Raw genomic sequence first — 20082 nt, forward strand, 5'->3', positions numbered from 1 at the left:
AACAATTGCATAAGTCGGAGGGGTATCTGTAGTATGAAGTGCAACTGTTGGCAACCACATGAATGACATAAGAAAAATACTCCACTGGTCTAGCAAATAGATCTACAGCAGAGTTTTTACCCAATATACTTAGACAACTAAATATATATTGACTATTGCAGAGAAATGGAAACAGTCAAACTTCATGTGAGTCTCTTCTGATGGCTTCAAACTCTTCCTAACATGATGTATTTTATCCTTTTGAAAACATTTTTTTATTACTTGTGGTTATCACAGGGAATTGTCATTTATGATGAATATTAGTCAAAATGGCATACATCTCAGTTTACTGGAGACTGATGGGCAGTGCTGGCTAGTCCCAGAAACAGAAAGATAAAAGCCTCAATGAGGAGCACAATCTAATTGAACTCTAAAAGTTCATAGAAAGTTGTGGCCTGTTATGTGCAAGAATACTTTTTTCAATGTTACTGTAATTTACAAGCATGCCTCCATTATATAACAGTTTCCACAGGAAGCATTTTAAAGTGCTATAGATCATTAAGGCTCACAGCACCCAAAGAAGGTAAAAGAAAATCTTGGCGTACAGGTCACTTTATGTTCTCTGACAAAGGGCAGATCTGCTCTGCAAAAAATCTCTCATCTCCATACTACTAATGTAGAAAGTGGCATTATGTGACATGCCCAAATTCACAAAGAGTCAGCAGAACAGCCCAGGAAAGAATCTGAGGCTGGAATATTGAAAAGTGCTTCATGTTGGCCTTACACTGCTCTCCATTGAAATAAAGGGTTAAACTCACAGCAACATCAGGACAGCTTTGAGAACTTCTGAAAGTCCCAACTCCCAGTGTCCTCAGTCTAGTTACTGGATCTGAGGTTCCTCACACACACTACGTGATAAGCTTTAGGCTCTGAAAGAATCCTCCCATTTCTAACCAGAAAATGTGCAGGTAGGAGGCACAGCATACTTGCCAAAAGTACCCAATAAAAATTCTGATGGACAGTCGTTAAAATTAATGGTAAAAACATAGGTTATTTTTAAATTGTAGAAACTTTTAAACTGTGACAGTTTAGAACCTTTGGTTTAACATCACTCTCAGCAAGGTGGATAAAAATTATTGATTTTTTTTAAAAAAATTAAATAGATTTTTTTAATTTAAATTGGATTTATGATAAAATGCTTTTTGAAGGAAAAAACCTATCTAAAGATCGTTTTAATTAAGATATACCTTTGAGCTATAATGTCTCAACATGGAATAGGGATAATAAATTCTAATTCTATAGTATGAGACAATATATTCATGTAATGTTTAAGAAAAGTTTTGTAAGTGAGTTCCAATAGTTCATGGATTAGGGACTCAATCTTATGGGGTTCCAGGGACTTCTGTATAGATTATTTAGGTTAATCTTTCTATGTACCCAATGGGACTCAGTGCTCAGTCTAGAAGATAACACTGCAGTTCTCAAACTGTGGATTTGTGTCTCCAGAGATAACATGCTTGTTAACAGCAAAAATGTTTTTAAATAAAATAAATAAATAATGTACAGAGGTGAGAAATAACAGACCTCCACTCTATTGTTCCTCTGCAAATTTGTGTACACAGAGTCAATCCCTTACCTCTCTCTAAAAGTGCAAAGTTTCAAAAAGTTCAACGAATAGAAGATTGCTGGGGGTGGAATAGATCTGGACAAGGAGAAGAAGTCCGGAGATAAATGTGAGAAGGGAGGGACAGGCAGCAGAAACAAAAGTGAAACTGTTTGAGCAGCGTATTCCAGAAGTCTTGAGGTCTTTCTGAGTGTAGGCTTCACTGATTTGAGAACTCCCATACCATTCTCTCAATAGAAAGGAAAACCTATAATGGCAGCAGGCCATAAAAGAGACCCAGTCTGGGAATAGTTTAATGAAGTTCCTCTACCGGTGGGTAAGACAGGCATGCATGTAAAACACAAACAGTGCAAAAAGAAATGCAAGGCCTGGTTGCCTGAATGAAACAACATCAGGAGAAGTGTTCCTTCTCAGGAGGAAGCTGCGTTGAAGGTGATGAAAAGAGCATGTCTGAACATGCAGGATCTTCAGGTTTGTAAACTTTTTTGATTACATACTGCTTTCTTAAGGGCTGCCTATCTTCCTTCTGGATTATTCTCAAATTCTCATGTTTGAAGAAAAAATATAGTTGTTACTCTCCGGTACTATCATTTTAGATGCAGTTGTGATAAATAAAGAGCTGAAATAGGCAGATCTTCTTCCTTTTATAATTTCACCTTTCAAGTAGTACCAAGTGTCAGTGAATGCAATGAGTAATACTAAATGAGCAGTATGGTAATAATAATTAAATAAATGCATTGACTTATTATGTTTAGGAGAATCCATCCTCAACATACAGGATTCTGAAGACTATCCACCTTCAAGATCACCATCACTTTCTATAGTGTGTCAGTCACATCATGTATGTCACACAGCCACAGTATATCACCTGTAGCAAAAAGGAAAACAAATCTCCATCATCCAGAAACAACCACAGATAAGTTTGTAATAAGAACCAGCAGATTACAAAAAGAGGTAACTGATGAAAAAATTGCCCAGTTTGTTTATGCAACAAACTCTCCTTTCCGTATGATTGAGAACCCATGCTTCATTAACATGGTTCAGTCATTAAGACCAGGATACAGTCCACCCAACAGAGCAGATGTCGCAGGCAATTGCTGGATAAAGTGTATGAAAAAGAAACTGAGCAGTGTGCAAAAGGTCTAGATGGTAAAATTGTTAACCTGAGTCTTCATGGGTGGAGCAATGTCCACAATGATCCTGTTGTATGTGCTTGTGTGACAACAGAAGAAGGGAATGTCTACCTTACATCAGGAAATGCACACACAGCAGAATACTTACAAGAAGTAACAGAAAAAGCTATAACAAACGGTGAAAAAAAATTCAAACATCTAGTACGCAGCTTGGTCACAGACAATGCTGCAAATGTATCCAAGATGAAAAGAAATTATTTAGAAGAGAGTCCCAAGCTAATAACATACAGTTGTAGTGCTCATTTGATGCACTTCCTTCAGACTTCAGTGTTCCAGAAACAAAGGCTAATGTTGAAATTGCAAAATACTTCCGTAACAACCACTTTGCAGCAGCTGCTCTGAAAAAAGTGGGAGGAACCAAGCTAACTCTCCCACAAGACGTGCGATGGAACTCAGTAGTGGACTATTTGAGCACTAGATCAAGAACTGGCCTAATCTGATGACAGTTTGTGAACAAAATCGTGGAAAAAATAGATGGTACTATCACAGGCAAAGTTCTTGACATTCGGCTTAAGAAAAATGTTGAACACATGCTGAGTACCCCGAAGCCTATTTCTGTAGCCTTGAACAAAATGCAGGGAAATCGCTGTTTTATTGCTGATGCTGTTGAAATTTGGAAAGAACTGAGTGAGATCTTAAAAAGAGAAATATGCAATGACAGAGTTAAATTACAAGCATTTAAAAAAAAAGAATGAGAAGCACTTATCTCCAGCTCATTTTCTTGCAAATATTCTCAATACGCTGTACCAGGGTCAAACCTTAACTGCTGAAGAAGAGCTGGCTATGACATGGACATCCAGTGACCATCCTTCCATAATGCCAACTATAATAAACTTCAGAGCTAAGCGTGAACCATTCAAGAAATATATGTTTCCTGATGATGTTGTAAAGAAAGTCACACCAGTGAACTGGTGGCAGTCACTTAGGCACTTGGATTCAGAGACTGTTGCAGTGATAATCTCAGTTTTAAGAGCAGTAGCTTCTTCTGCTGGTGTAGAAAGAATGTTTTCTTTCTTTGGACTAATTCATTCCAAATTGAGAAATCGTTTGGGACCTGAAAAAGCAGGAAAGCTTGTTTTCCTTTTCCAGATTATGAACAAACAGGAAAATGAAGGTGAAGAGGACTGAGTTAGCTGCAGAAGCCAATATATTAAGTTTCTCATGTTGACCTGGCTGACATAGTCTATTTAATTTTTGTGTTTTTTTTTTTTAAATTTCATTTAACTATTTTAGTTCAAAACAATTTTAACAGAAACAAACCTAATTTTAAAAAACTTGAATGTTTAAGTAAATTCAAAAATTCATATGCTTGTTTTGTTAAAATATATGTTTGCTGTTGAAGAAAAAAATCTAGAATACATAATGATGTTGTTTTAGTTAAATAAAACAATTTAAAAATGTCTGTCTGGTGATGTTCTCCTCCTAATACAGCATGGCAAGAAAATCCTCCAAATATTAATGATTAACCTGTTGAATTAGAGATAGTTCATCTCCCAATGGCTTCATAAATATATGCTTCAATTACCTTTGGCAAATGAAATATCATTTTCTGATATAGCTGTAAAACTAATCTGAAGTTTTCAAAATAAATCACTTAAAAATTTATAGTGTGTACCTTCTAAAAAATGAAACCTATATCCATCTCTGAGTTGTGAAGAAAATATATTAAGGTTATAACAACCAACAAGAATGCACTTTTATGTAGAAATCCATGATTAAATAGAGTCTTCCTGACTAGTGGTCTGGTCTTCATGGGGGGGGGGGGGGGGGGGGAGAGAGAAATCGATCTAAGGCCTGGTCTACACGGGGAGTGGGGGGGGGGGGGGGGGCGGCAGCGGTCAACCTAAGCTATGCAACTTCAGCTATGAGAATAGAATAGCTGAAGTCGACGTATCTTAGGTCGACTTACCTCACGTCCTCACCGTGTGGGGTAGACTGCCACCACTCCCCTGTCGACTCCGCTTCCGCCTCTTGCCGCGGTGGAGTACAGTCTACGGCAGAGCGATTGGGGATCGATTTATCCCGTCTACACTAGACGCGATAAATCAATCCCCGATAAATCGATCACTACCCGCTGATCCCGTGGGTAGTGTAGACATACCCTAAGTTACACAACTTCAGCTACGTGAATAATGTAGCTGAAGTTGACGTACTTAGATCTACTTACCGCGGGGTCTTCACTGCGGTCAGTTGACAGCTGACGCTCCCCCGTTGACTCCGCCTGCGCCTCTCACCCTGGTGGAGTACCGGAGTCGACGGGAGAGCGCTCGACAGTCAATTTATTGTGTCTAGACTAGACGTGATAAATCGACCCCCGCTGGATCGATCACTGCCCGTCGATCCTGCGGGTAATGTAGACAAGCCCAGTGATTTAAATCAAATCCAGCCAGATTCTCAGTTTGAGATTTATGACAACTGAATATCTTTTTAAACAACCTAGTTGTAAATGTGTTGCAAAAATATAGCGATTAGTACATCAACTACCTGATTAGAGGCAGGAGGAACAGCAGTGAAGATGTAGAAGATGAGTTAGATACTATGTTGTTTCAGGCTTTAAGCATCAAAGCCTGATACCACAACACAAAGGCTTCCTGATCCAAACAGCAGCAGCATCAACAGCAGATAACAGCAGATACATTGAGAGAACTCAGTGACAGCTGATATATAAATTACTATGACCAGCACCAGGCAAATGACAGTGAATACACAAGTACAGGAGACAAATATAAAAGAATTTACCTTATGAGGCTAGTAAAGTGCAGACTGTTATCTGGAGATGTAAGTGTATGTTCTGGATGGAGAGCGTGTCTCGTTCTGGGCACTGGGTTGCACATTTAAGAAATCCCAAATCAGAATTGTGTCATCGTGGGAACTACTAATGATCTGAAATTCATCAAACTGGAGTCTAAACACACGTCCTGAATGTTCCTATAAACAGTAAGAGTTCAGTTAGTAGGCCAGGAGATGGATCATCTTTCACTAATTTCATACTCAAACACTCATTTGGACACACAATTGGAGATGAAAGTTTTGACTTGGTGGTTAAGGTTCATACACAGGTCTGAGAAGAATTACTGCTATTTAAATACTGCAGCAAATACAGTGGCTTCAATATAAAGTTTGCGTAGGCCATGAATTTTACTATGAAGTTGAGAACCGGAGAGAGAAAGGCTGAAAGAACTACAAGTAAGCTGGACAGACTGCCAACTGAGAGTAAGCCACTTAAACAAAAAAAGACTGGCTAGTCCTGACAAGCTGTCAGGGTTTATCTGCTGCGCAAAAAGATTTTGTATGTTAAACAGTGCTGCTACTTAAAGTATTGTGCAGTCCCCATAAGCCACTTCCTAAGCCATTCCAGGCCCAATTATTTGTAAAAGTAGGCAGTGTTTCAATATGCGCTCTTGAGAAAGAATTTTAAAAGTGGCCCCTCCAGGAACTCTTCGCAGAAACAGCAATACCAAAATGGCACCAGGACTTTGCACTAGTAAACAGGACCCTGCAAAGGTCTGTGCTTGGCCCTGCTGATCCACCATAGTAAGTGATGGCATTGTACCTTTTTAAAACTGTTTGAAGGACTGGCCAAAGGTGCCATACTGATAACCCAGTGACCAGAGTCTGAAGTGACTACATACAGTAATTGAATTATACTCAAAGAATAAGAGGTCAGTGGAGTCCCCCTGCCCATTCCATACTTGATCTCTATGCCAAGACTGCTGATAAGGGAGCCAATTACAGTTTTTGTGCTGCGGGCTCTTCTGCAGGAAGTGGACAAGCCAAGATCATTTCACATAAGCCATCAAATAGATACCATGTAAGCAATGACTTCTGCTCACTACTGACTCGGACAAGGTTCAAGCTTCAAATCTGGAGATGAAATGCCCTGTATATTCAATGACCAATACAATAAGCTACCCATTTACCTATTATTGCCATAAATCAAAGCCTTTATTAAAATTAAAAAAAAAATTTAAGGTAGCCACTTAAAATATGGTAGTAGTCTTTGAAATGATTAGAGTTCCTATGGTAATCTCACCACAAGATCCCCTCCCTTCCTGCATCTATTCTTTCCATTTTTACAATTAGGAGAAAGGGCTAAGGAAGGCTGATAGTATTCCAAATTGTTTCCATTTAATAGAAGTCCATTTATTTAAAGCCAGTGGCACAATATTTATCTGATATTAAAATACCACCCCAGGAACCAGAATGATTTGGATGCAATGTCATATTGATTATATTTTTAGACCATTTGAGAATACCAAGCCAGAAGAGCTTAACAGCTCAATTTTTCTTCTATGCTCAGAGTCAACAAGAATTCATTGCACAATGCAGCATGCCCAATCCTCTTCATTTGTTCCCAGCTTTGGGAACAGAGCAGAAGTTGCAGAATGTGCTAAATTTCTTATCTACCCCAAGACACTCGATGCATTTGCAATAAAATTTAACATTAAAATGTTCACTTTTGCCAAATGTAAAATAGTATAATTGTGCAAAACCCCAAATGTATCAATGTTTACATACCACCAATGTACGCAAGCATAGTGTGCTAGCTGGGGCACGAGGGTCAAGAGCAGCTTGCAAGTCCCAAACTTTAATTTTGCTATAAAATGAAACAAGAGCATAAACAGGATTATTCATTTCTGCATCTGAGGAATATTTTGCATATGAACTTATAACTGAGAAGACCTCAAACTCTAGCATACTGCAGATGAAATGCAGGGAGAACAGCCTCTGGGAATCTATTTAGGATTACAGATCTCAGGAGAAGGGTAGAATCAAAATAACCAATTCAAGTTGAAAGGAGTTCCTGACTTGCCTTCAACAGACCTATGCTGTTCACTTGAACTACAATTCAGCCCAATACCAGAGGTGACAAGCTAACAAGGAGAATAAAAGCAATGGGATAATCCATGTCCCTGTACAGTTTCCTTGAATTCACTCAATGTTAGGCCATTTTCCTTTACAGGTGGCTCCCTGATGCTCTTATAGCAGCCCCACACCACTAACTTTAAGGCTCCTATCAGAGAACAGAAATATTACAGCCTCTCTGCTGGACTGTGCTGCTGCAATTTCAAACGTGTGTGCGTGTGCGTGTCCTCGTCCTCAGAATACAGTTTCAGTGCTGGTGTCTAGTAAAAAGGCGGACAGACCTGTTGGGAAGTAGGGAGTTTCTCAAGGAGTGATGTCTATGGGGAGGAAACCAAGTGAAGTGAAATGTCTATTCACAACAGACACTACTTAAGACAAGCTATTTGCCCATTCTAACCAGCTTGTGCTGTACAGCAAAGCCATATAAACTTGATTAGTAGAATACTTAATTCTGCAGGGACCTAGAGCTACCTATCTACCCCTATGAACAGAGTTAAAGAGCCCTAAAACAAGTTACTGGAAGGAGCTGCAGAATAAAACAGAATACATAATATTCAAAGGCTACATTCAGGATATAGGTAGTCTGCATTATTGAAATCTACAGGAAGTGGGCGACACCCCGGTTACATGTAGATCTGTCATAACCAGATCACTTAGACAGCAGGATGCAAACCAAAAGAGAATCCTCATTATGTGTGTTAGAGATGAGAACTTTCAGAAGTATGCTTTACTAGGAGATACATGAATAACTTTCTCAAAGCATGTTTGAAGCACGTACCCGTCATAGGCTCCACTAACAATTCTCTTGTTATCAAATCTGATGCATCGAACCAGTTCTTCATGGCCTTCTAGTACTCTTAAACAGGCACCACATTCAATATCCCATAACCTTAAGAAAACAGAAGAAATGGATCTTTGAGAAACTCTAGTGTGACACTAGCGCTCCAATCCACTTACTCATACTGCAATTTCCATTTTAATATAATCTTTATTGGTTCTCTGAAAACTAAAACCATACTACATTGCAAAAAAGTACATCTGAGGCCCCTGTACACAGTCCCCAAAAGGGAGTACACTGCAACTCAGACACATTCCTAGTCAGTCTGCCCCACGGAATTGTATTGATCATTTTCGAAATTAAATGCATTTTAAAAGTAAAGGCTGGAAGCTTGTGACTATTTCAATATAAATGAATTTTATTGCTGAATCCATCTCCCATTTTATTCTGCACATAAAGCCATGTGTATCAGAGGTATATGTAGTAACTGAAATAACCTGGTGCTTTAATTGGACCCCCAATTTCTCCAATGATCTTCAGTTCAATAGACTGTATTAAGATTTGTAAATTACATTTTTAGATGCTGACATAAGCCCAGTTTGTGAGCTGCACTTGCTTGAGTATGTGTTATATATTACCTGTTCTCTCCTCAGCAATGGTTGCCTGTTCTAATGCTGACAAGACATCAAAAGCTAAAAGATTACTGTGCTATTAAACCGTACGGCAGGTTCAAGAGACCTAGAAAAAAATCCTTTTTTACATTTGCAAATGCACATTCTCTCCAATATGCTGTTAGCAACTGTCTTCCACGCACCTAATGGTGTTGTCTGACGAACCACTCACAACTAGTCGATCCCTGTACTGAAGGCATGCAATGCCACGCTTGTGCCCATTTAGAGTACGAACAAACTCACATGTGCTTGTACTCCAGACCTGTGGAGAAAATTAAAAACATTCAATTTTGAGAGAGCTTGAGGTTTTATAAGTTAAACAGAAATTATGTTCAAACTTCATTAAAAAAAATCAGGACTCTGAAGAAGTACTTTGAGGGGAAAGCTGAATGAAAGCTTAGACTGTAAGCTCTTCCGTGGCTAGGACCATGGTGTATTTTGTATTTGTACAATGTGAGTCACAATGGGGCTCCAAACCCAGCTGGGTCCTCCCAACACTGCTATAATACATAAATCTGTTCAAATTGACTAAATCATCATAAATTTAAAATATTAAAAACATTTAAACTTTTTGTAAAGCAAGTAAGCATTGCTCAAGTAATTTTAGAATTCTGATTGAATTTAAATGTTGGCTGGTTAGTAATCAGATCACAAAATAACCAGCTTCGACACAAAAGACTAGTCTGAATATCATTAACCTATTTTTTACCATTGACATGGCCAACTATCTACCGCTTATTGAAGACAAGACCAGACACACTTGACTTGAGGCTGAGAGAAGAGCATTTGGGGGTGGAAAGACAAGGATCAATGTTAAATGAATTGTTTAGAATCCTTGTGCATTTTTTTTAAGAAGTTGTATTTAAAGTTGTAAAGGGTCTAATGGGTCATTTTCCATAAGAATACAGTACCTTTGGCAGGTGTCAGACATAACTTTGCCACAAAAAGCTCTTGGCACAGTTTAAATCAGTTGTGGTTCTAGGGAGGGAAGGATGGAAACATCTTTGTTGTATAGTAAGTTTGGGGTAACTACGATGATCTGGCGGTCTCCAAACACAGCATTTTAATCCCTCAAACATGGCAAAATTTGGTTTAGTTGTGGAGAAGGTATGGTGGGGAAAGGTGGCTGCCTATAAATTTCATGTCTAGAACAGGATAGCCAATTTATAGAAAACACAAATCATTTGGAAAAAAAGCACAGAAAAGTACCATGTTTAATTTTCTAGCCAATTTCAAGACCTGATCGTGAGTAGAATTTAAATTCTTTATAACTTTATGACAGAAGCCACAAAAAATGTTACAAGTCAAGTTATTTGCATAAAGGCTTTAACATCTAACAGGAAGTGATAGATGAATGATGAAGAAATAGCCACAGAACTGCTCACATACACATTTGGGAATTGCATTTTAAGCACACATTCAACGACTCTGTTTTTTTGAAGTGGAATTTTTTTTTTAGGCACACATCATTCATTTTGATTTGCAGTTTCCTGAGTAAACAGAGCAGGGCTCTTTCTTCTAACTTACTTTAATGGTCCTGTCACCTGATGCAGAGACAATATACTTGTCATCGAAGTCTACAACATTAACAGCAGCACGATGGCCAACCAACACACGACGCAAGGTGATATCAGTAGGTGATGCCATATCCCAAACAGCAATGGACCTGTCCTTTGAACATGTCACCATTAAGCCATTACTGAAACGCAGATGAAGCACTGCCTCGTTGTGATGAATCAGTGTGTTCAGAACTTCGCCTGTGTTTACATCCCAAACTCTGGTGGGGGGTGGGGGAGGAGAAAAATGAAATTTATCCTGAATTAACTGACATGACTACACACATTACAAACAGGAAATGTTCGCAGTGAAGAGTGGTCTGCTAGTCCGAGGACAGCCCTCCTCAACCATTTTATCTCTGGCTGCCCAAAGTTGCTAAGTCTCATGGCTTGCCTCCAGAAGTCATTTTAACAGACAAAGAGGCTTATGTATAAAGGCCACAAATCAAGCAAAGGCTGAAAATGGATTACACAGAGGACTGGTAATGAGATACAAATCTTTCACCTATATGAAAGATGCCACTTCAAGCCCAGGTCAGTAGCAACTGGAAGTTACTGCCATCCCATGGCTGTCCACTAGTTCATGTGAAACGAAGATACGGTAATCTCCCCTCAAGTCTTAGTGCAATGGCATCCACACCACAAAAGAGACCATAAGTGGCTCTCTCAGAGATTAAGAACTGATTGGACATGGCGAATGAAGTCTCCTCCAGGCCAAGGCAACACAGAACACGCCAAAGAAACCTGCAATGACTTTGACTGTGCTGTACCTGGGGCAAGCATTGCCGTTTCCAGGGCTGTCACTACAGCCCCTTTATTAAGCATTAAAATCACATAAAACTTTAAACCTAAGAATACAAGAACGGCCAATGATCCAACATCAGTATCCTATCATCAGTGGTGGTCAGATGTTTCAGAGGAAGATGCAAGAAACCCTATATTGGGCAATCATGGAATAACCCACCTAACATCAAAGTTTCTTCCTATCCCAGTCAGATGTTGGCTTATGCTCTGAATCATGAGGGTTTAGAGTCTTTCAAAACTTTTGAAATTCAAATCCTACAAGTATGCAACTCTAAAGCTTGGGGATGCTAGAAAATACCGCATACGGTCTTAAGTTGTATCATGTGCCTAGCCTTTAAAGGCACAGTACTATATTTGTTTTGTGGAGTGGTCCTTACACTTTAGTACTCGCAGTGGATTATTTGTTTTGAGTGCCCCTGCCCCAGACTTGAGTTCATTATGCTAATACTTGAAGCTCACCTCACTGTAGAGTCCGAAGATCCAGTTACAATGACTCTCTCGTCATACTGCAGGCAGAGAACGGACCCAGTGTGCCCTGTTAATATTTTCAAACATTCCAAGCTTGTTTTATCCCAAATCTGTCAAAAACAAAGATATGGGTCGAAATTTTGGCTTTCACTATTGTGAAGAGAGGACCAGTGGTGGCAAAGAGAATCAATGAGCAATCCAGCATGCACATTCTCCTGCAATTTCCAGGTGTGGGCCTTGAGCCTTCATTACTGTTTCTATGTTCTCCTGCCTTGCCAAGGAAACAAGCACATGCTGGACAGATCTATGAAACTGCCAGCCATGAGACAGAAGTTTGTCGTTCATAAGGAAACATTTTGTTTCATAGGGAAAGAGCAGAAATTAGCAATAATCCAAACCATTAACAAAACCATAGGATGCAGCCAAGCAACGGGGCACAAGCCATCTGTTTACAGTAAGCCTGATTTCATAGAAGGTGTTGATTTTCAATCTGGTCAAAATTGCCATGACTGGCAATCCACTCCATTCATGAGACAAAACACAAGCAGCGATATGTTACCAGCTTCCCCTGCGAGAGCATGCAAAACATGCCATCCTCAGAAAGTGCTGCACAAATTTTGTCCCACAAAAAGACAGGAGGGATGGGCCCCAAGGAAACAAGCAGCACCTGACAGCCTCCTTTCCAAGTCTAAAGCCAAGACAGAGGCAGTGGCTCATCTCTCTAAATAAAGAGGAAGGAAATATATTACCTTAATGGAGTTATCCCTTAGGCCACTGATGATCTTTTCATCATCATACTGTAAACAGTAGACACCTTTGCTATTTTCAGAGCGGCACTGAATTCTTTGCAAGTTGTGTCGTCCACATCGCCAGTTAGATTCTATAGTCTAGAAAGAGGAGGGAAACTATTTATACCAAGTGATGAATAAAGCTGTGTATGTTTGTTAAAAACATGATTTCTTGGACAAAAATATGATTGGGATTTTCACCTGGAGTAAAATTCCTCCATGAACCCTGACATATTTGGTTCTTTTGGGAAAATGTACTTTCAATTTCCAATAGCAAATACGTAAAATAGGACTAATTAGAATTATGACTTTTGCATTTTGTCAAGACAAAGCTATAACTTTTCCTCATTGTTACACCCACCAATCTTGCACCAGGATCTCTAATGCTTGACTTAGATATCTTTCTATAATGGGAAAAATTCAGTTTGCTCGTTTAATCAATCCCATCATCTGAAATAGGTTACAAAGCCTCTGTTTTTATAATTCAGGGACATCACACTACACTCAGTCTCATTTGGGAGGGTGAACAACAATACAAATTTGTTTAAAGTCCAAAATGGAGGTCACATCTGTTTTGAAAACTTCAGCTAATGTGTCAAATAGCAAAATATAGTAACTGATGCTATTTTTCTTAGGAACCAACTTTGGGAAATGTTTTTGTTATATATCTCATTTTAAACCCTGATGAAAACCAAGAAAAAAAATAAAATGAAAACATGAAATATGGACTGTTATAAAAAATGAAAATTAACTATTGGGAAATTGCCTTTAAATTCTTTATCAGATGTTATCCACTATGTGTTCTTCCTAAAATTCGCTTTTAAATATGAAGTAATTCAGCCTCTCACTTTGATTTTGTGGTGTACACTTTGCTGGGGAAATAGAAAATTCAAATCTGGTATATTTTAACAAATAGGCTGTAATCAATTTAACATTAAAAGCAGATTTACGTTCTATCTTTTAATCAACTTTACGTTGGCAAGAGGAGACATGCTGAGCCATTTCAAAGAAATCAGGAATCCTGGTTAGAAGATTTATAATAGTAATCATAAAAGAATCAGTGCAGTGGAACAAAAACAAAATCACAGAACATATGGAATCCCTAGATACATTGGGATATTTCTCATTCTTTGTTAACACACAGAAAAACAGATAAGTCATACGACAGATTGCAATGTTTGAAAGAGAAAAAACAGGTGAATGGGAATCGAGCGGTTGACGAACTGAAGATTTGTTCTGGAGATCTTACTTATCGATATCTTGATGCTATGCTCAATTTATAATCTCCGCTCCCCCCTCTAACCTATCAGGGCACTCCTACTAAAGCACCTCATCTCTGAATCAGAGTTCTGAACTACGTTTTGTCCCTCCTTCTGGTTTCCCCCCAAAAGCCTGCAAAACCATCCAAGAACAGAACACTGATTTTTCAAGGACAAATCAAGACAAATTTGATTTCCCAATTAAAAAAAAAGCTGCTGTCCAATGGTAGCTCATAAGGCATTCTAGGGAGACCCCATACCTATTTACCCCACCAACACTCTTCCTGAAGTGCCAGAAGGGTACAGTTGGCTTACACAAGATGAGATGGTGGTAAGCAAAACAGCAAGCTATGCTTTCAAATCATCCACTTTTTTCCTTGCCCTTTGGTGAAATTTACAAAAAAATTAAGGCAGGAAGCCAGTTTTCATTTTCAGATCAGCAATACCTGTCAGCCAATGCTTCCAAGTTTTTCAAACTGTTGGTCAGCAACTTGTACATTGAGCATTAAATAATTATGCTCTGCTTGTATGTATTGAGTTTTTGACTACCATGCCAGATTTAGCCCTGGGACTCTATTGTAGTGTGCCTGGCAGAGATCATATTGCACATTACAATATTTGTTTAGGTTTGTTTGGTTTGGGGTTTTTTGCAGGAGGAAGAGGTAGCCATTTAATTTTTGGTTTACAGTATTTAGCTATGTTTGTTTATTTTAAAAGGTAGTATCACCTGCCCACTGCAGGGCAATATCATTTAATGTTCTGGGAAACAGAAGAAAAGACATTCATTTTAAGTCAGTCACTGTTCCTATTTAGTTCAATACTCAAAATTTCAGCATTGGAAGCTACTTAATAAGGTTACCATATGTAAATGTTGGCTACAAATGAAGGAAACTGAAATATTATTTATACATTTGTCTGAGCAATATGAAGCAGTAAGTCATGTGCAGGTGTATATTTTAATTCTGAGAGTCGATGTCATTTCATTTAGACATTATGTGGTGTGGCTACTGTGGGAAAATATTTCATGTTTTTGAGAACCTGTAAAATCCCCTTACACGGCATAAATTTTCAATATACTGGGAAAGTAGCCACGATACACAGAGAATATACAGAAGCATTACAATTGGCAATAGAGTGGAAACAGATGTGAGTATAGAGAAATAACATTTTAGATGACAAATACAGCTGAGTGGGTGGGCAACTTGGAACACCCTCTACAAAGGAGCATGTTAAATACAGTACTTGCAACCACTTAAAAGCTTCTTGCTATATGAAATTTCTGTTACTCAAAGGTGAAGCTGACAAAGATTTCACCTGCAACCTCCTTAAGCAGATATTTTAAAATAAATTCTGTGTATGCAAAGTGGGTAGGTATTTGTATGGAAGGCGTTATTACATTTTATGCACTACGGCAAACGTTACGGAATTAATGCTACAGAAATCCAAGGTTTCTTCACACACAAATTACAAAACCTCTGCCTCTTGTTACCTGTAATTTTTATATACATCCCCTCAATAAAGCTTCAAATTATAAATAAAACCTCCTCTAAACTCAGTTCCCAGAACTACAAGCCAGACAAACTTAAATGCTGGGAAATACCAGTTTCCTACAGCATATACACACCCACAGTTTCACACACTTCTATAACCAAAGTCAAAAACAGGAGAATCAGTAGCTGAAAGTAGCTATCAAATACACTGTACCCTCACAGGATAATAAACTAGAGGAGAATCTCATCCAACCAGAGCAGATAATTTAAATCAAGGTAAGTTGGAATCATTCATTTTAATCATGAAAAAGAATAAATCAAAAGTTGATTTGGTTTTGTTTCCTAGAAAAGTTATCTCCAAAAGTTACCCAGAAAGGAAGATGGAAATATCTGGGATATGCTAGGAAAGAAGCCAGAACATCTCTGATGGCAGGTGTATGACTGGTCATATAGAAGAACATGAAAAAAGGGATGTCTGAAAGAATTCATCTGTCGAACAGTACAGAGAGAGAGAAAACTAATGGGCTTTAACAGAGAATATGCAAAGAGCAGCCCAGGATAGACAGGGATGATAGAGCCTTGTTAGTTCTTTAAGTAACGCCTGACTGTAGGCAAAGGCTTCAGGTTCAGAAGTGTTCTTTTTCCTGGTTAAGCATCACAATATTTATATTATTCATGGGATGTGTTAAAAATATAGATTATTCACCTCCTAAGTTACTGTTTGTTTGATAACACACATATTTGACTTAATTATATTTTGACCTTCATATGCGTTATAGTAAAAAGTGCACTTGGTTCACCCTCACAGGCAGCAGTGAATTTGTATCTCCTGCAGCACAGTTAGGAGTCAGCCACTGGTGAAGGGCATGGGGCAGTACCATTTCTATGCTTCCCTGGGGAAACCGTTTTAAGTTCCTTCAGTTTACTTGCTAAAACATTAGTAACAGTTGTAGGGATTTTCCTCCTAGAATATTACAATCTTTTGTGTCAATGGCAGCTGAAAACCTGTCATCCCACCCCTACTCTGTCATCCCACCTGTCATCCCACCCCTGCCTTTGAGGCAGGACCAAGTATCCCTAAAACCACCCCTGACAGTTGTTTGCCAGGTGTTCTTAAAAACCTCCAATGACAGGGATTCCACAATTTCCCTTGGAAGTCTATTCCAGCACTTAACTATCCTTACAGTTAGAAAGTTTTTCTTAATATCTAACCTAATTCTCCTTTGCTACAAATTAAGCCCATTAATTCTTGTCCTACCTTCAGTGGACATGCAGAACAACTGATCGTTGTCTCTTTGTAACAGCCCCTAACATATTTGAAGACCTAACAGATCCCCTGGACCACAACTTCTTTTTTGAAGACTGAACATGCCCAGTTGCTTTTTTAAACCCTTCCTCACAGCTCAGGTTTTCTAAACCTTTTATCATATTTGTAGCTCTTCTCTGAACTCTCTCCAATTTGTCCACATCTTTCCTAAAGTGTCACGCCCAGGCCTGGACACAGTACTCCAGCTAAGGCTTCACTAGTGGCAAACAGAGTGGGACAATTACCTCCCACGTCTTACATACAACACTCTTGCTAAACCCACCCCAGAATGAATTAGCCTTTTTTTTTTTTTGGGGCAACTGCATCACATTGTTGGCTCATATTCAATTTATAATCCACTATAACTCCTTTTCAGCAGTATTATTGCCTAGCTAGTTATTCCACATTTTGCATTTGATTTTCCTTCACTTTCCACTTGTCTTTATTGATTTTCATCTTGTTGATTTCAGACCAACTCTCCAATTTGTCACGGTCCTTTGGAATTCTAATCCTGTCCTCCAAAGTGCTTGTGACCCCTCCTCCCACCATGGCATCACCTGCAAATTTTATAAGCATACTCTCCACTCCATTAGCCAAGTCATTAATGCAAATATTGACCAGTACTCGACCCAAGGCAGATCCCTGCAAGACACTACATACATCCTTCCAGTTTGACAGCAACCTTTGATCATTACTCTGAATATAGTCTTTCAACAAGTAATGTACCCTATCTTATAGTAATTTCATCTAGACCACATTTCCCAAGTTTGCTTATCAGAATGTCAAGTGGGACCGTGTCAAAAGCCTTACAAAAAAAGCTACATCAAATTTACAGCTTCCCCTCCCATCTACTAGACCAGTAACCCTCTCAAAGATGGAAATTAGATTGGTTTGGCATGATTTGTATCTTGATAAATCCATGCTGGCATTTGCGTATTATCCTATTATCTTCTAGGTGCTTACAAACTGACGAGTAATTTGTTCCAGTATCTTTCCAGGTATTGAAGTTAGACTGAGTGCTGCATAATTCCCTGGGTCCTCTCTGTTCCCCAAGCCTTAGCACCGTAAGAACCTCGTGGCTGCTGGGAATCTTTCCACTACTCTACCCCAGCCTCAATTTTTTGGATCTTACTCCTGTGAGTAGGTCTGGTGTCTCCCTCTCCTCTAGCATTTTCTGCGTAACTGCAGAGTTAAATTTATATAATTCTTGCTGCATCCCTGCCCCCAGGATTCTGAAGAGCAGAAGAGAAAATGAGCAGAGTTGTCACTTTCACTCAGCTACTGCTTAGGAACGGTAGAAGCAGCAGCTATGTCACTGGAGCTGTATGCCTGCAGCCAGAGCCATCCTTGGGGTACGGCAAATCAGGGTGACTGCCCCAGGCACCATGCTTTGGGGGGCTGCGTGCTTCGTGAGGAGGTGGACAGGTGAGGAGCCCCCCTACCAACCTCCCTTTCCCTCCAGCGGGCGCCGCAGATCAGCGCCTCTCCTTCCCTCTCTCCCAGCACCTACCATCGATCAGCTGTTTCACCGCATCTTAAGACACTACGGGGAGGGGAGAGGAGTGAGGGCGCAGCATGCTCGGGGGAGGGGGCAGAACTGGAGCGGGGAAGAGGCTGAGTGAGGGTGGGGCAGGGCCGGGAAGGGGGGGGGTCTTGGTGGAAGGGGTGCAGTGAGAGTGGGGCCTGTGCAGAGCCAGGGGGAACACCCCTTGCCAGATAAAAACTCTGCACCTATGTCCCAGGCCCCACACCCTCGTACGGATGGCCCTGCCTGCAGCCTCATTAAATGCATGCATCAGGTCACATTCATGAAGTTCTCTTCACAAGCACAAGAGAATTTGTTTAACTTTTAAATATAAGCTTATATTCTGTAGAAATTGATGGCTTAGGGTCTACTCACCAAGGAAGTTCACACTTTATCATGGGTAAACCATTAAGTGAAAATACAAGTGAGACTGTCAAGGAGGAAAGGGAAGGATTAGCTTAGAAAAATGACTGCAACCAATTTGTCCTTGTGAGTAATGCAAAGTTGTTTTATCACAATAGCCTCCTTCGGTAAAATAAATTGAAGAAATACATCTCCACTGGTATAAAGGTTCAATAGGTAAATCTGTAGAACATAAGATTAAATTAAAAATAAAAAACAGTATGAAATCAGCTAGGTAGGCTGATGACTTTTACAAGAGCTAGAAACAACTAGCTTGATAAAAAACTTCTTTAAGTGTCTTAGTAACGTTCCCTAAAATGAATTTCTATTATTCCGTGCTTATGCCCTTATCTAGATGCATCATACACCTAGGTTCAGAATAAGTTTTTTTAAAGTTTTAATAAAGACATAAAAAGGTCGCCTTTGCTGAAAATGTACCAGAAAACATTCACTGTGAGCGAATCAAAGGCTTCCTGTCTTGCTTTAATAACCATCTTGGTCAGGATAATCAAGATATGCTTTCAAGAACTGTCTGCAATAAAGCAAGGCTAGAAATTAGGGAGATAATGCTGAAAGCCAAGCTAGATCTGAATAGGACATGCCCCTGGTTCAATTTTGGTTAAATCATGCTTACATTACATATTCAAAGATCAGAAGAGGACAAAACATGGCAAAAGGTAAGGGAGTCTGAAAAATTCACTAATCAACTCGCTAGAACAGTGGAAAAGCTTTACCTTGTGAGTATCAGGACCGAAGTCATTAAATTCTGCAGAATTTAAGACCTAAATATTAAACCTGTTATCTGAAGGCTTGAAAAAATTACTACAAAACTACAAGATAGAGGGTTACAGCCTGTTAGCCAGAGAGAGATAGTAGTATGGGGGGACTGCAGAACACCAGCAATGTATTGGTGAGTAGACCTACCCCCAGCCTCTGGAAAGCAGAAGAGTGCTAGAAATATCAAAGATGTATACACCTGCACTGAGGTTCAGAAAGAAGTGGGAGGCAGACCTGTTGAAAGTCTCTGGATACAAGGGGTAAAAAAGGGTGATGTCATGGTAGGCGTCTAATATAGACCACCTAACCAGGATGAAGAGAGGTATGAAGCTTTTTTTTAAACAACTAACAAAACCATTCAAAACACAGGACTTGGTGGTTATGTGCCCTGCTGTATTATTTTCCCAACAGATATCTGGGTAGTTGAAGTCCCCCATCACAATCATTCTGGAAGGGCATATTGAGTGGGCTCCCACAGAGATCTGTCCGGGGTCTGCTTCTATACAATATCTTCATAAATGATTTAGATAATTGCATAGAGAGTACATTTATAAAGTCTGCAGATAGATACCAAGCTGGGAGGGGTTGCAAGCACT

General features: G+C 39.4%; 1 protein-coding gene across 6 annotated transcripts in view; it reads right to left on the bottom strand.

Annotated features, from left to right (window-relative positions):
- The window catches only part of FBXW11 (F-box and WD repeat domain containing 11), a 123006-nt gene that overhangs the window by 6785 nt on the left and 96139 nt on the right, over positions 1–20082 (bottom strand). For all 6 annotated transcript variants that reach the window (XM_074960704.1, XM_074960701.1, XM_074960705.1 and 3 more), the window contains 7 exons: positions 12689–12826; positions 11931–12049; positions 10639–10888; positions 9255–9373; positions 8441–8551; positions 7315–7393; positions 5536–5724 (listed from right to left, as the gene is read on the bottom strand). In XM_074960704.1, the coding sequence (XP_074816805.1) occupies positions 5563–5724; positions 7315–7393; positions 8441–8551; positions 9255–9373; positions 10639–10888; positions 11931–12049; positions 12689–12826 (978 nt within the window). In that variant the 3' untranslated portion in view covers positions 5536–5562. The remainder of the gene's footprint in view (positions 1–5535; positions 5725–7314; positions 7394–8440; positions 8552–9254; positions 9374–10638; positions 10889–11930; positions 12050–12688; positions 12827–20082) is intronic.

The sequence above is a fragment of the Natator depressus genome, chromosome 8 (assembly GCF_965152275.1).
Source record: "Natator depressus isolate rNatDep1 chromosome 8, rNatDep2.hap1, whole genome shotgun sequence".
Taxonomy (NCBI): domain Eukaryota; kingdom Metazoa; phylum Chordata; order Testudines; family Cheloniidae; genus Natator; species Natator depressus.